This window comes from Emydura macquarii, unplaced genomic scaffold (assembly GCF_026122565.2).
Source record: "Emydura macquarii macquarii isolate MOO-44397 ecotype Brisbane River unplaced genomic scaffold, CSIRO-AGI_Emac_v2 contig_2768, whole genome shotgun sequence".
Taxonomy (NCBI): domain Eukaryota; kingdom Metazoa; phylum Chordata; order Testudines; family Chelidae; genus Emydura; species Emydura macquarii.
This window is the reverse complement of record NW_027132905.1, coordinates 34,658,531-34,671,296: the sequence shown is the minus strand read 5'-3', so window position 1 is coordinate 34,671,296 and position 12,766 is coordinate 34,658,531. Positions and strand designations below refer to the sequence as shown.

The following is a 12,766-nucleotide window of genomic DNA, read 5'->3' as shown; positions in this document are numbered from 1 at the left end:
CTCCCTGCCAGGGCTGAGAGGCCCACTCTGGGCCCCCTGGACCTGGCTTCACTGGGGAAGAGCCTCTGGCTTCTGGAGCACTGCTCCCTGTGACTGGGGTAGGGACCCCCTCAACCCGCCTTCTGCCCCTCGCCACAGCCGCCCTCCCCCAGGGCAGGGTCCGAGCTCCCTCCACCCCACGCAGCTGGGTGCGTAGCTAGCCTTGGTGCCCAGCGCAGTGAGCTCCATCCCTCTCCCCAGAACTGCTTACACAATACAGCCGGAGAGTTCTGCGAACAGTGTGCCCCCGGCTACTACGGCGACGCCACCACCGGCACCCCTGAGGACTGCCAGCCCTGCGCCTGCCCGCTTGCCAACCCTGAGAATCAGTGAGTAACCTGCGGGGGGGCTAGAGGGCAGCAGCTCACAGCACAGGCAGAGTTAACAGGACTGAGCTCACCACGCGCCATGGGGCATCTCCATCTCTGGGCATCAACACCGGGGCTCCTCGAAGGAGTGAGGATGTAGGGAGGAGGCACCCCGCTGCCAGCCAGGGTCCGTCAGCATCTCGACCCCAGCCCCGCTTCTGCTGCCAGCTGGTGTTTCCTGGAAAGACAGCGGGTGCCTGGGGTCCCCTGGAAATCTACCCTGGGGGTGATCCCAAGGGCTCTATGGTTCGCTCCCCCTCCAGGCCTCACCCTGGTGTGTCTGTTAGCTCGGGGGCCTGTGTCATGGAAGGGCGCGTGGGCAGCTGGACCGCCGCCTGTCCCTGGCTGCTCCGGGGCCGTTCCCCTGGTCTGGGTGCCCGGCTTGTTACCAAACTTTGACGGGCAGGGAGCATTCCTGCCACTTGGCAGCATCCACTCTGGCCAAGCAGGGGCTATAGGGCATCCTGCCCTGCCTGGTTGGGGAAGGTCTCAGAAGCCAGAGGGCAATGATGGAGCGAAGAGGGCCTGGCAGATGGGCACAGTGGGGTCCCTTCAGCTGCCCGGACCCGGTGGGGTCATCGAGGTGATCCTGTCTCAACGATGGGCTCATACTGTGCCCAGCGCTTGGCGTAGCTGCTGCTGGGAAACCCTGGGGTCAATGCAAGTTTCCTGCTCCGGTGTGGGGTGGTGGGATCCCCTTCATGGGGGGACACCGGGGGAGTAAATGCACCTCCAAACTCCGCTTGAGAGATCTAAACTGGCAGCAGTAATGCCTTGTGAGCAGTGTGCCCCAAGGCGCTAGCTCTAAGGGGCTGGTGCTTAGTGCAGGGGCAGGGGGCAGTAGCAGGCTGGGCTTGGGACTCAGCAGTTACTGGGCCAGCCCCTGGTGGGGGCTCTGGGGCGGCTGAGTGGGGTGGGGGGTGCTGTTCCCGGCAGGTGCAGGCACAGGGGGCGCTGGTCCCGGGGTGAGCGTTCAGGTCTCTCTCTCCCTGCAGGTTCTCCCGGACGTGTGAGAGCCAGGGGACAGGGGGCTATCGCTGCACGGCCTGCGAGCCTGGCTACACCAGCCAGTACTGTGAACAGTGAGTGTGTCCCCGGCACACCCAGCTCCCTCCGCACAGGCCCCCGCGCGGCCCCGGGGCAGGGCTCAAGACACAAGGCAGCAGGGAGCTGGCAGCAGACGCCCCGCTCCCCCCATTGCTACTGGATCTGTGGGGCTGTGCACACTGGGGCAGTAACTGCTTCCTCATGCTCCTCAGTCCCAACCTGCAGCCCCCCCGCTGTTCCAACCTTGCCCCCCCCCCCCACACACACAGCACAGCTCTGCCGCTGTCCCTTGATCCTGACCCAATTTATTCCAGCCCTGCCCCCCCATCCACCCTTCCCCACACAGCTCTGCTGGTGCCCCTTGATCTTGACCCACAGCCCCCACTATCCCAGCCTTGGCTCCCCTCCCCCACCGCACTTTTGCCACAGCCTCCCCTGCCATCCCTGCCCTGGGCCTCTTCCAAGCAGCGATTGCCTGTTCTGCCCTGTGAAGCCATGCTGCTGCTCTCTGGACAAAGGCCCCCCCTCCGCCCCCCTTGCGGGGTACCCATCTCCGAGGCCCAGCTGTCACAAGGATTTTCATGCACACACAGACACACAGATAATCACGTTCCCCGGGAGATCAGTGCCCCCCTCACCCGTCTCTCTTGTTCCCCGACAGGTGTGCGCCCGGCTATGTGGGGAACCCCACCGTGCGGGGGCAGAAGTGCGTGCCCATGGGTAAGTGCAGGGCCAAGCATCTGTGGCAGGACTGAGTCCTGGTGGGGCTCATTTGTGCCCCCACAGCCAGGAGCAGTGAATGGCTCTGGCCTGGCCACTAGCCAGAAAAAGACCAGGTCTAGTAGCCAACAGTCTGTGAGACTGAATGTCCATTGCCCAGTACGGGGTCAATAGCCGGCAGTTTGCTACTTTACCTGGAGTGACCAAAGAGCTCGGGTTAAACGCAGAACAGGGTTGGTGCAGATTCCACGTAAGAGAAGTGTGTTTAGCGACAGGCTGATAGATTGGCAGTGAGTACCAGTATCAGCTGTTAAAGTCAGAAATGCTTACATGTAAAATGAAGATAAAAGATTTTCCAGTAGCTAAAACTTAACAAGCGAGGCTTGGTCCAAAGTGAAATCTGTAGCACACATTCCCAGCGGTGTGGCTGGCCATAGTCTCAGCTCTCATCTGCCCCCCCGTCAAAGGGCTGGTCCCTTTGTGCTCATAGGTGAGAGAGAGATGAACTGGGGTGTTTTGGTCTCTCCCTCATACAGCCCAGTGCCCCTTGGACGTGCATTCTCCAGCAGGGAGGAAGGAGACCTGGAGTCTCCTGGGGAAAGGTTCAATGCTGCTGTTTGCCAAGGCGCAAATCTGTTTGTTCTACCCCCGTTCCTTGCCGAAGATCAGCCGCTGGAGAGGGGATCGCCAGTCAGCTTTGCTGACACCAGGCTAAGGCGCTAGCTGGTCCTTTGTCTGAGAGAAGCAGTTCCCCACCTAGACATGGGCTCCGAATTTCAGTTGATGTTCAGAAGTCAGAGGATGCATGTCATGCAGATGTCCCCCAGGATCAGGGGGGTGAGGGCTCCAGTCAGCCCTCCCACGGCATGTTTTGCACAAAAATTATTTTAGTGACGTGCAGAATGTGAATCCAAGGGGTCAGGGTCTCCCCTTCTGCAGGACTCTTACTCTGGCCTCAGGGAACTGCCAGGGGAGCAGTGAGTGATGCTGATGCAGCTCCCAGCCCCCGGGGCCAGATTTCCTCAGCATCCAGCCCCCCATCCACATCTCTGCTCCAGTAGCAGGGATCAGCAGAGAGAACGCAGGATGGGTTCGACCGGGAGCTGGTGGAGGATCAGTCGCTGCATGCCCCTGCCTTTGATAGGTACAGCAGGGCATGGGTAGGATACGGCCCCTCATCCCTTGCTCACAGCCTGGACTTCCCACGTGGCAGCGCAGCTGGACACAGCACCATTGGCTGACCCCCCCTGCCCCGCTATGGGTCTGATGAAACCACCTGGCCCCACCATACTGACTGGCCCCCCCTCCTCTCCCACAGACCGAGCCCCTTTCGTGGTACGAGTCCACCCGCCAAAGACCACGGTCTCGCAGGGCGGCGAGGTGACTCTGCACTGCCAGGCCAGCGGGAGCCCGCCCTACTACTACTCCTGGTCGCGGGAGGATGGGCGCCCCATGCCCAGCACTGCCCAGAGCAGACGGCAAGGTAACCGCACGGCCAGGCATGGAGAGACGCAACGGCGCCAGTGTGCCCGACAGATGCTAGAAACCAGGCACTTCCCCCTCCTCTGAGGCCATGTCTGCGCTCCAGACACTCCAGCAGCGTCGCTCTGGTGCCTGGCTGTGCCAGCGTAGCCTCAGCCTGTGGCTGGAAGGATTCATCCATCGCTTGGGGAACTCCACTTCCCCGAGCACCAGTTGACAGAAGCTTTTGTCTGTTGACCTATCTGTGTCTGCCAGGGTCAGCTTGGCACATCTACCAGCTGAAGGGTCAGCCTGGGGGCTGTGGGTGCAGGTTTGATGGCTGGGTGTATCGTGATTCATACTGATGCTGGCAGATGCGGGGCCAACCCAATGTGACAATGGGGGAAGGTTTGAACAGCAGGGAAATGGGGTCAGGATGGGGGGCCCAGCCCTAGGTCCCACAGACGCAGGGACACACCTGGCGCTCAGCCTGCCCAAAGGCCAGGAGGTAACAGGGAGTCCAGGGCGGGGGCTGGATCAGGACACCCCTAATCTGGTGCAGATGCAGCCCCTAAAGGCCTGGGCAGGTCAGGAGCCCAAATGGACTGCTCTTCCATCCATGCAGCCGCAGGGGAGCGTGCCCCCCACTGGGCACCTGCAGCATAGCACCACCTGACACCACGCTGGGGTCTGCGCTGACTCGGGCACAAGCTCAGCAGCCGGGGCATCTCGGGGGTGCCTTCGAGGTCTCCAGCCAGATGTGGCCCCAGGCTCACACTGCCTAGCCGGGCGCGGTGATCATGGTGGGGAGTTGTGCCCTTGGCTATAAGCAGTGGGGTGGCAGAGACAGGATCTCTCGGATGCTCCCCAGGCCTGGGCATTTTCTCCCTGGCTGCCAGAGGGCTCCTCTGGCACACGCCCAGCCCTGGTGGGCTGCGTCTGGGTCTCATGTGTCCTTTGTCCCGGCCCCAGGCGAAGAACTCCACTTCCCCAGTATCCAGCCCTCTGAGGCCGGCGTGTACGTCTGCACTTGCCGCGGCCTGCAGCACAGCAACGCCAGCCGGGCCGAGGTCATCGTCACAGGTGAGCGGCTCCGTGGTCAGCCTGCAGGTTGGGGCAGGGGGCTCGCTGAGTCCAGACAGGCCTGGCGTCCTGCGCGGGGCCGCGGCTGGGAGCTGACATCTTCTGCCCTGGCAGAGCTGCAATGCCAGGGAGTAGCCGTTGGCAGGGTGGCCCTGCCCGCAGCAGCAGGTGGGAGCTGGCTGCACCGCAAAAGAGGCAGGGCAAGTGGCCCTGCTGTTCCCAGGCAGCCAGGGCAAAATCTAGGTCAGAGCCTTGCACCCCAGCCCTCACCAACCCCTCAGTCCTGGGCAACAAGATGGGCTCTGGTGGGCAGGGCCCAGGGGGTGGGCCAGGGCCTGCACCTGGGGAGTGAGCAGGGTCTTCCTGAGGCTGGGCAGGAGCTGCCTGGGCCCAGGGCATGGCAGTGCCTAGGTTGGGTCTATCGCAGGAGGGGTGTGGGAGGTTCTTTGGCCTGCGACGTGCAGGATGGGCCCTGGCCCTGAGTCTGTGTGTCTATGAGGGGGTCTCAGAGAGGAGGAGACAGGAAAACCTGAACTCGATCCTCCCTCCTGCCCTTCTTCCCCTGCCTGGCCCTGGCCCCCCGAGGCACCATTAACCCCTCGGGGCTGGGCCCTAGCGCTGCTGTCATGGCTGGCTGTGGCCTGCAGGGTGTGCCAGCTGCGTGCCAGGGCGGAGTCTCATGGCTCCTTGTTGGTGCAGAGGCCCCCGTCAAACCCATCACCGTGACCGTGGAGGAGAAGAGGGTGCAGACCGTGAAGCCCGGAGCCGATGTCACCTTCATCTGCACAGCCAAGAGCAAGGTACAGGCAGGGCAGGCGCCCAGGGGCTGCGGACACAACGAGATGGCCTGGGCGGAAGGAGAACCAAACTCTGGGCTCCATTCACCCACTTGGTGCTGCTGTAGGCCCAACACAGGCCCGGGCGAGGAACTTGAGCGCCTCCAGGTTCCCACAGATGTGCCATGGTAGGCAGCTGCCAGAACACCAGCTCCCGCGCAGGCCCAGGCGCACAAAGGCCTCGCATGGCACCATCAGGCCCTAGCCAGGGTCGGGCTGATCGTGCCAGGCGCTGCACGCACATCTGTCTTGGAGGGCACGTGATGGTAGTCCTGTGGCTGCTGGGGTCCCCACTGGAGCTTGTCATTGCTGAACACATGGTGAAGTCGAGGGTGGGCATGGCACAGACGTTGGCTCTACAGGGCAGCGCAGGCAGCTGTGGGTTAGAGCAGAGTTCACAGGCAGCTGACAGCTGCTGCATGGTAACACAACCAAAGCGCTGTGCCCACATTTGGGATAACAGGCAGCCGGCACGGCAACCCCCTCTCCCGTCCTGGGGTGGGGCCGCTGGATTCCAGATGCCCAGCTGGCGTAAATGGCCGTCGCCATGGAAGTCAGTGAAATGAGGCCCATTCGCCCCAGCCGAGAGTCCGAGGGGCGAGATTCCCCAGCGGGGCCAGCAGGGCAGAGCCTGGCTCCCTGTGGCAGAGAAGCAGACACCTGCTTTCCCCGCGCTGTGCCCCGACCATCAGGAGCCTGCCATGGGCTGCTTGCCAGGAGGCAGCAGAGCAACTCGCCGACCGGGCCCGAGCAGCCAGGCTGGGAGCCCAGGGCCTAGTTTCTCAACCTGCGGTACGTGTACCCTGGGGGTACGTGAGACACAGGCAGGGGCATGCGGTGAAAAAGCCAGTGAAGGGAGGTGCATAGCAGCTGCCCACTTCTGGGGAAGACAGGGGGCAGCCACCTGCTTCCCGCCCGGTCCCAGCTCCTAGCTGGGAGGTAGATGGCAGCCGCCCTAGTCCTGGGAAGCTGGGCAGCAGCCGCCAGCTTTTTGGGATGCCGGGCAGCAGCTGCTGGCTTGGGCAGCAGCCGCTGGCTTTCTGGGAAGCCGGGCAGCAGTCGCCTGAGTCCTGTCCATTCCAGCTGCCAGGTGGGAGGCCGGCGGCAGCCTCCTGCACCCTACGAGCTGGGCTCACAGCTGGGTGGCTGCCACCCGTGTCCCAGCTCTGAGCCAAGAGACAGCCTCCCCCGCCCTGGGTTGAAGACGGGCAGCAGCTGCCTGCCCACATCCCCGGGTCCCAGCCTGCGCGGAAGCCTCCTCTGCCCCAGTTCGGAGCAGGTGGCAGTCGCCCACCTCCTGGGCTGGCAGCCAGACGGCAGCCACTTGCAACTTGCCCAGTTGGCAGCTCCCCTCCCCGGCTCAAAGCCCGGTGCCCAGAAAGCCAGGTGGAGAGCCCAGCGGCTTGCCCAGTCCTGGAGCCGGGCTCTACCCATAGGTTTACTTGTCAATCTTACTGCTCTAGTTGTGCAGTGAAATGGACAACTTGGAGAGCCCCAGATTTTACCAGTATCAAATGTTAAGAGGGGCCCACACAGTGCGATTTGCCCCAGGCCCGCATCCCCCTAGCGACGGCCATGGGGAGTGCTGCTGTCCACTCTGGGCCACTAGTGCCTGCCCGCATGTGTGAGGAGAACACCACGTGACCCCGCCAGCGTTGACCTTTGCTCCTATATGGAGGAAGGGGAGGAGGAAGGAGGGGAGACACAGCAGGGGGTTTTGTGATCTGCCACAGCCACACAGCACTGCAGAACTCAGAACTCTCCTGCTTTACAAGAAGTACAGTCATCCAGCGATAAAGGGGAAAAAGATTGTGTTTCTCAGAGTGGACATTGAGTGTTGGGTACTTATTAACATTTTCAGAAGTTAGGGGGTACTTGCTACTTAAAAAGTTGAGAAACACTGGCCCAGGGGACGCAGCTGTCCCTGCATCTGTCTGTCTTACGTGACATGCCCATCACCGTGGTATCTGGCCTCTGACAGGGAGGCACCAGGCGAGTGGCAGCGTCCCTGGGGAGGCTCTTCACGCCCTCGCTGGGCTGTAGGGAGGGGAGCAGGATGGCGACAGTGGCCGGTTTAGTGTCCCACAGCTCAGTGCCCACTTAGTGCGGGGTTCGCTGGGCTTGCTGTCGCCTCACCGCCGTGTCTCTTCCGCTCCCGCAGTCTCCGGCCTACACGCTGGTCTGGACACGCCAGAACAACGGCAAACTGCCGCGCCGCGCCATGGACTTCAACGGCATCCTCACCATTCGCAACGTGCAGCCCGAGGACGCCGGCGTCTACGTCTGCACCGGCTCCAACATGCTGGACATGGCCGAGGGCACGGCCACGCTGAACGTGCAAGGTGTGCACAGCCCTGGGCTCCCTCTGCCCGCCCCACTGTGCCCAGAGCTAGCCCTTGGGGAGAGCTGGGCCTTGCATTGTCTTGGGACACAGGCAGTTAGTGGGGGCCTGGCTGCTAGAACCTTGCAATCCATCCTGTCTCTTCCAGCCCTGGGCGCCCAGCGGTCATCAGGGACCAGGATCCATCCCTGCAAGCAGGAGGCCTGAGTCATCTGCCCAGGACAGTGCTCTCCTCCCCCCCTCCCTGATTTAACCTTCTCCTAGCCAAGCCGCTGCACTCTGCCCTCATTTCCCTGGCACGAGTGGTGCCCATGTTCACGCCCCATTCCGGCCCTCTCTGGGTCCCAGGATCAGCGGGAAGTGCTGGCACTGCCCTCGCTGGGCGATTTTGGTAACAGGAAATCTACAAGGCGGAGGCATTCCCCACTGGCCGGGTGCCTGGCATGGGCCTTTATAAAGGTGGCTTCCCTCAGGGGTGATGGGAGAGTGCCAAGAGGGGACACTTAGAGCAATGGCATCATGGATTTCACCCTGTCCTGTTGGCAGATTCGCTCGGAGCTGCCATCCCACAGAACCTCAGCCGGGAGCAGTGTCAGGACTTACGGCCACAGTTTAGGTGTTTGGTTTCATGTGAAGCTTATTTCACAAAGTGGAACCCTAATCAACCCTGGGGCCAGGGGTTCAAAGGGAAGCTTCTGTAGTTGGGTGTAAGCCCAGACATCGTGTACTTTGCTGCTTCATGAGAACCAGAAAGGGAAACTGACCAGAAACAAAGTAAAATCAACTAATCTAGTTTCCTTGGCAAGATGAGAGAAATACAGGGCAAAAAAGCCGAGCAAGAGAAGTTCGATTTAAAATTCCTGGCTGTGTCCTGTCTGTTCCTACCAACGCAGGGACGGAAGCGTGGGCTTGCCTGTAGTTTCAATCTAATTTCGGACCCTGCCCACTTAGTATCGCTGCAGGAGGAGGAAAGATGGTTTTGTAGCCAGGACACCTGGCTGTGACTCAGCAGATCTGCATTCTTTTCCTGTCTCTGGCACAGGATGTGTGAGACCCTGGGAAAGTCATAGAATCACTGTGCTTCAATTCCTCTTTTTGAAAGATCAGGAAAATGATCTTTCCCTACATCCCAGAGGAGCTAAATTCATCCACAATCGGGAGGTGCTCGGGCACGGCAAGGGTCGGGGCCAGAAAAACAGTCATTTTTTTTGTTCCCTCCAGAGCCCTGCAGAAGAAGACGCCTGTTTTGTGGAGTGTGTTGGGGGTGGGATGGATTTAATTTTTTTTGCACCTCTCTTTCTTTCCTGTACTCGGGGCTTTCCTTGTGGGGAATCTGGAGGAAGTGACCTCATTCCCAGTGACGTCAGGGTCAGAGGGACATCACTCTTTGCTTCCCAAGCCACTTTCCAGGGAAGGGAAAATGGGTCTTGTGGCCACGTGGTTGGCAGGCTTGTGTGGAGTCCTCTAACTTCTCTCTCAGCAGCACACGGGCTCAAGTTCCAGCTGCCTCCCCCCAGTACAGAACAGCCTCTGTCAGCAATCACAGGGGCAGTCCATTCTCCACGAGGCAGTCATTCTGCAAACCCGGACACAGAAACTTGACCTGCTGGCTGGTGCCAAGTGGGATGGATTTGGTGCCCTTGGTCTGCCTTGCACCATTTGTGAACTGAGACAGCATGACTGTTGTCAGGGAAGACAGGCCCATGGCTGGGTGGCACTGCCACGTTATGCAAGTCTATGCTGTACAGAGCAGTCCCTGGATGGAGGTGCAGAGGCAGCTGGGGCCTGGAGTGGCTCAATTTTCGTGTGGATTGAAATTGAAACCTGTGGTTTGTTTGCAGCCCCTTCTAAGACTGAGATGTTTTATGGACCCATCGAAGTCCTGGAAGGCCGCAGCCCCGGTAAGTTGCACGGTGTGTGCTGCGTCCCTCTCCGCATGCCCCAGCCCTGCTCCATGGCATCTCACTCAGGAGTCCTTCAGTCCTGGACCCACCTGTGATGGCCTCTGGAGATAGACCCTCCTGCCTGGTTCTTTGCCTGCCTGGGGGGGCTTCAAGGTCGTTTCATTAACACACCATGAGCAGCTCTCCATGCTGGCCCCATGGGATGGGATTCAGGGAGTCAGTTCTGGCTTCCTACTTCTCAGCTCTGTCTTTGGTGCTGGTTGGAGCAACTTGGGGTTTGCTCTAAACTGCCCACCTGGCTGTGCTCCGTTATGGTCCATACACTGCACTCTGGGCAGAACGGGGGCTGCAGGTAGGCCAGGCCTGGGGTCCACACAGCTCCGGGGCACCCCGAGTGGGCAGCAGGACTAGGAGACTGGAGCCCCCCATCACAGAGCTCTTGGGGTGTCCTGCCAGTACAGTGCGATTAACTCACTGCCCATCTTGGCCCAGCTGCTCCCACCGTCCTGCCCAGAGCCACCATCGAGCCGACGCAGCTGACGGTCCAGCCAGGCCAGCCGGCCGAGTTCCGCTGCATCGCCACCGGGAGCCCCCAGCCGACTCTGGAGTGGTTCGGTAGGTGCGGCAGAGGGGACACTACGGGAGTTATGGGGGCAGGGCTCTGCCAGCACTTCCCCATCCCAGCTACACTCCCTCCTGGAGGGACCAGGACAGGTCAGATCTACCCGAGCACCTGCCTGTCGGGGCAAGAAGAGTCTGGGGAATTGGGGCAGGTTTCCGTGTTCACCTGGCCACTCAGAGACCCAGGGCCGGGGCGAGGCAGACAGAGGAGAGGAGAGACGCTCTGCAAACCACTAGACTAGATCCCATTGACAGCAGGAGATGCGGGGGTGGGATTGAACTTGGGACCTGCAGCCCCATCCCCTCCCTCCTGAGCCAGAGGAATCCCTCCATCAGCTGTGGGTAGACAGCAGGCTGCTGTTGTCACTGGGGCCGGCCACTAGATGGCGTCATGCTCACACTTACCCCCATTATGATCCCGCCACCCAGCATGAGTTGCAAGGGGCTGCTCCCCGGGACCTGGCTCCAGGCGTTGAGTGGCCAAGCCATGCCAGTCGTGACTGCGAGCCTGGCTGCTCTCTGGCCCCAGGCGATGCGTGGCCAAGCCATGCCAGCCGTGGCTGTGAGCCTGGCTGCTCTCCAGGCCCAGCTCTGGGTGAGACCAAGGCAGGCTGTGCCAGGCGGGTGCTCAATATGGAGCATTAACTGCTGTATCTCTCCTGCCCTGCCTCACTGCAGGAGGACAGGCTGGCGTCATCTCCCGCAAGGCCGTGATCCAGGGAGGGACCCTGCATTTCCCGGCTGTGGAGCCCTCGGACGAGTCGGAATATCTGTGCCGTGTGCGCAACAGTGCTGGGCAGCATGTGGCCCGGGCCTTCCTGCAGGTGCACAGTACGTACCGCTGCGGCTTGGCACTGCCCGTGGCCCAGGGTGAGGAGAGCTCCCGCAGCCTCCCCAGCCAGGCTCATGTGGGGAAAGCAGCTCTTCCATGGAGCTTTTGCCGGCCACGGTCCCCGCTGGGCTCTGGCTCCAGAAGCTCTAGCACCTGGGCCTCTTATCACAGGGAGAGCAGCAGCAAGATGGGCTAGTGGTTAGAGCATGGACTTTGGCACCAGCAAGGATCTGTTCCTGTTTCTACCACTGACTCACTGAGTCACTTTGGGCCAGTCACTGGGGGTCTGTGCCTCAGTTTCCCCAACTGTGAAATAGAGGGAGGGTGATCCTGACCGGTCCTAATGCAGGAATGACTGTAAATCACGTTAGACCCTTCTGGTGGGGGAGCAGGGAAGGGCATTTGGCATGGGCACTCAGTGTGTGCCATGGACAGTGCCCAGTGGGGGCAGGGATGGGCGCTCGCGTATGCCATGGACAGCCCATTTTGTTTTGAAACGCCTTATCATGCATCCCGCTGATCTTGGAGCACGTGCTTGGCTTTGTGACAGACCCAGGTGCAGGCGGGGAGGGCCCCAGGACCCATCCCAGGCCAAGGAGCAGGCAAGGGATTGACCCTGGGCCCAAGGGTGACTGAGCACTGGTGGCTGTGGGCAGGCTGGTCTGGTCTGGCTGGAGGGGAAGGGTGGAGTGGTGGAAGGGGCTCCCTTTCCTTTGTGTCAGGCTGGCAGCTCTTAGAGCGTCCCGGTCTCACGGCTGCGCCCCCAGCTGGCTGCGAAGGGTGGAGAGGTGCCATGGGGAAGGGCAGGGCGGGCTGAGAGACAGATGGTGTCACTCTACCCAGGCTGGCTCTCACGGGACCCCCACAGCTCCAACCTGCTACTGTTTGCAGGTGCCAGCGTGCCGCAGGTGCAAGTGAGCCCGGAGTTGGCGGAGGTGCAGGAGGGCAGCACGGTGAGACTGTACTGCAGGGCTGCAGGTTCCCCCACCGCCACCATCACCTGGGAAAAGCAAGGGGGCAGCCTTCCGCCACAGGTAATGTGCCCGGGCCTGCTGACCTTCCGGGGGTGGGGCTGTGGGGCAGGGTGGGGTGTGTTAGGGGCATACACTGGGGACATGGGCGCTGGGGGGGGGCGGGCACCAGGCTTGCAGTTTTGGAATGCTGTGAGCTGGTGAGGGACTGGCAGGTAGGGGGGTGCCGTGGGGTCCATCCAGCGTCAGTGCCACGGACGCTTTCTCCGCAGGGTGCTCTTGGTGTCTCTTGGGAAGCTGCCTCTTGTCCGTCTCTCCAGATGTGGGGAACCTGACGGGCGCGTCCTTGGTGACGCCCAGCCCGGTTGCCAGCGCTGGGAGGTGTGGGCGACCCCCAGGGCTGAGTTTGGGCGCTCGGCTTCAGTGGCTTCAGTGTTGGAGCTGCCAGGGCCCCGTCAGCCTGCAGGGCCCCAGGTCCTTGGAGGGGACCTGGAGGGCGGGGCCATGGGGGGCTGGACACATGGGGCCAGGATTCAACCTGGT

The 12,766-nt window shown here is 61.6% G+C and overlaps 1 protein-coding gene across 7 annotated transcripts in view; it reads left to right on the top strand.

Moving 5' to 3' along the window:
• HSPG2 (heparan sulfate proteoglycan 2) overlaps positions 1 to 12,766 on the top strand; it is a 144,257-nt gene that overhangs the window by 85,264 nt on the left and 46,227 nt on the right. For all 7 annotated transcript variants that reach the window (XM_067567006.1, XM_067567010.1, XM_067567008.1 and 4 more), the window contains 11 exons: positions 241 to 368; positions 1,403 to 1,489; positions 2,116 to 2,174; positions 3,493 to 3,657; positions 4,608 to 4,718; positions 5,418 to 5,518; positions 7,716 to 7,896; positions 9,737 to 9,796; positions 10,292 to 10,414; positions 11,099 to 11,251; positions 12,144 to 12,286. In XM_067567006.1, coding sequence (XP_067423107.1) covers positions 241 to 368; positions 1,403 to 1,489; positions 2,116 to 2,174; positions 3,493 to 3,657; positions 4,608 to 4,718; positions 5,418 to 5,518; positions 7,716 to 7,896; positions 9,737 to 9,796; positions 10,292 to 10,414; positions 11,099 to 11,251; positions 12,144 to 12,286 — 1,311 coding nt within the window. The remainder of the gene's footprint in view (positions 1 to 240; positions 369 to 1,402; positions 1,490 to 2,115; positions 2,175 to 3,492; positions 3,658 to 4,607; positions 4,719 to 5,417; positions 5,519 to 7,715; positions 7,897 to 9,736; positions 9,797 to 10,291; positions 10,415 to 11,098; positions 11,252 to 12,143; positions 12,287 to 12,766) is intronic.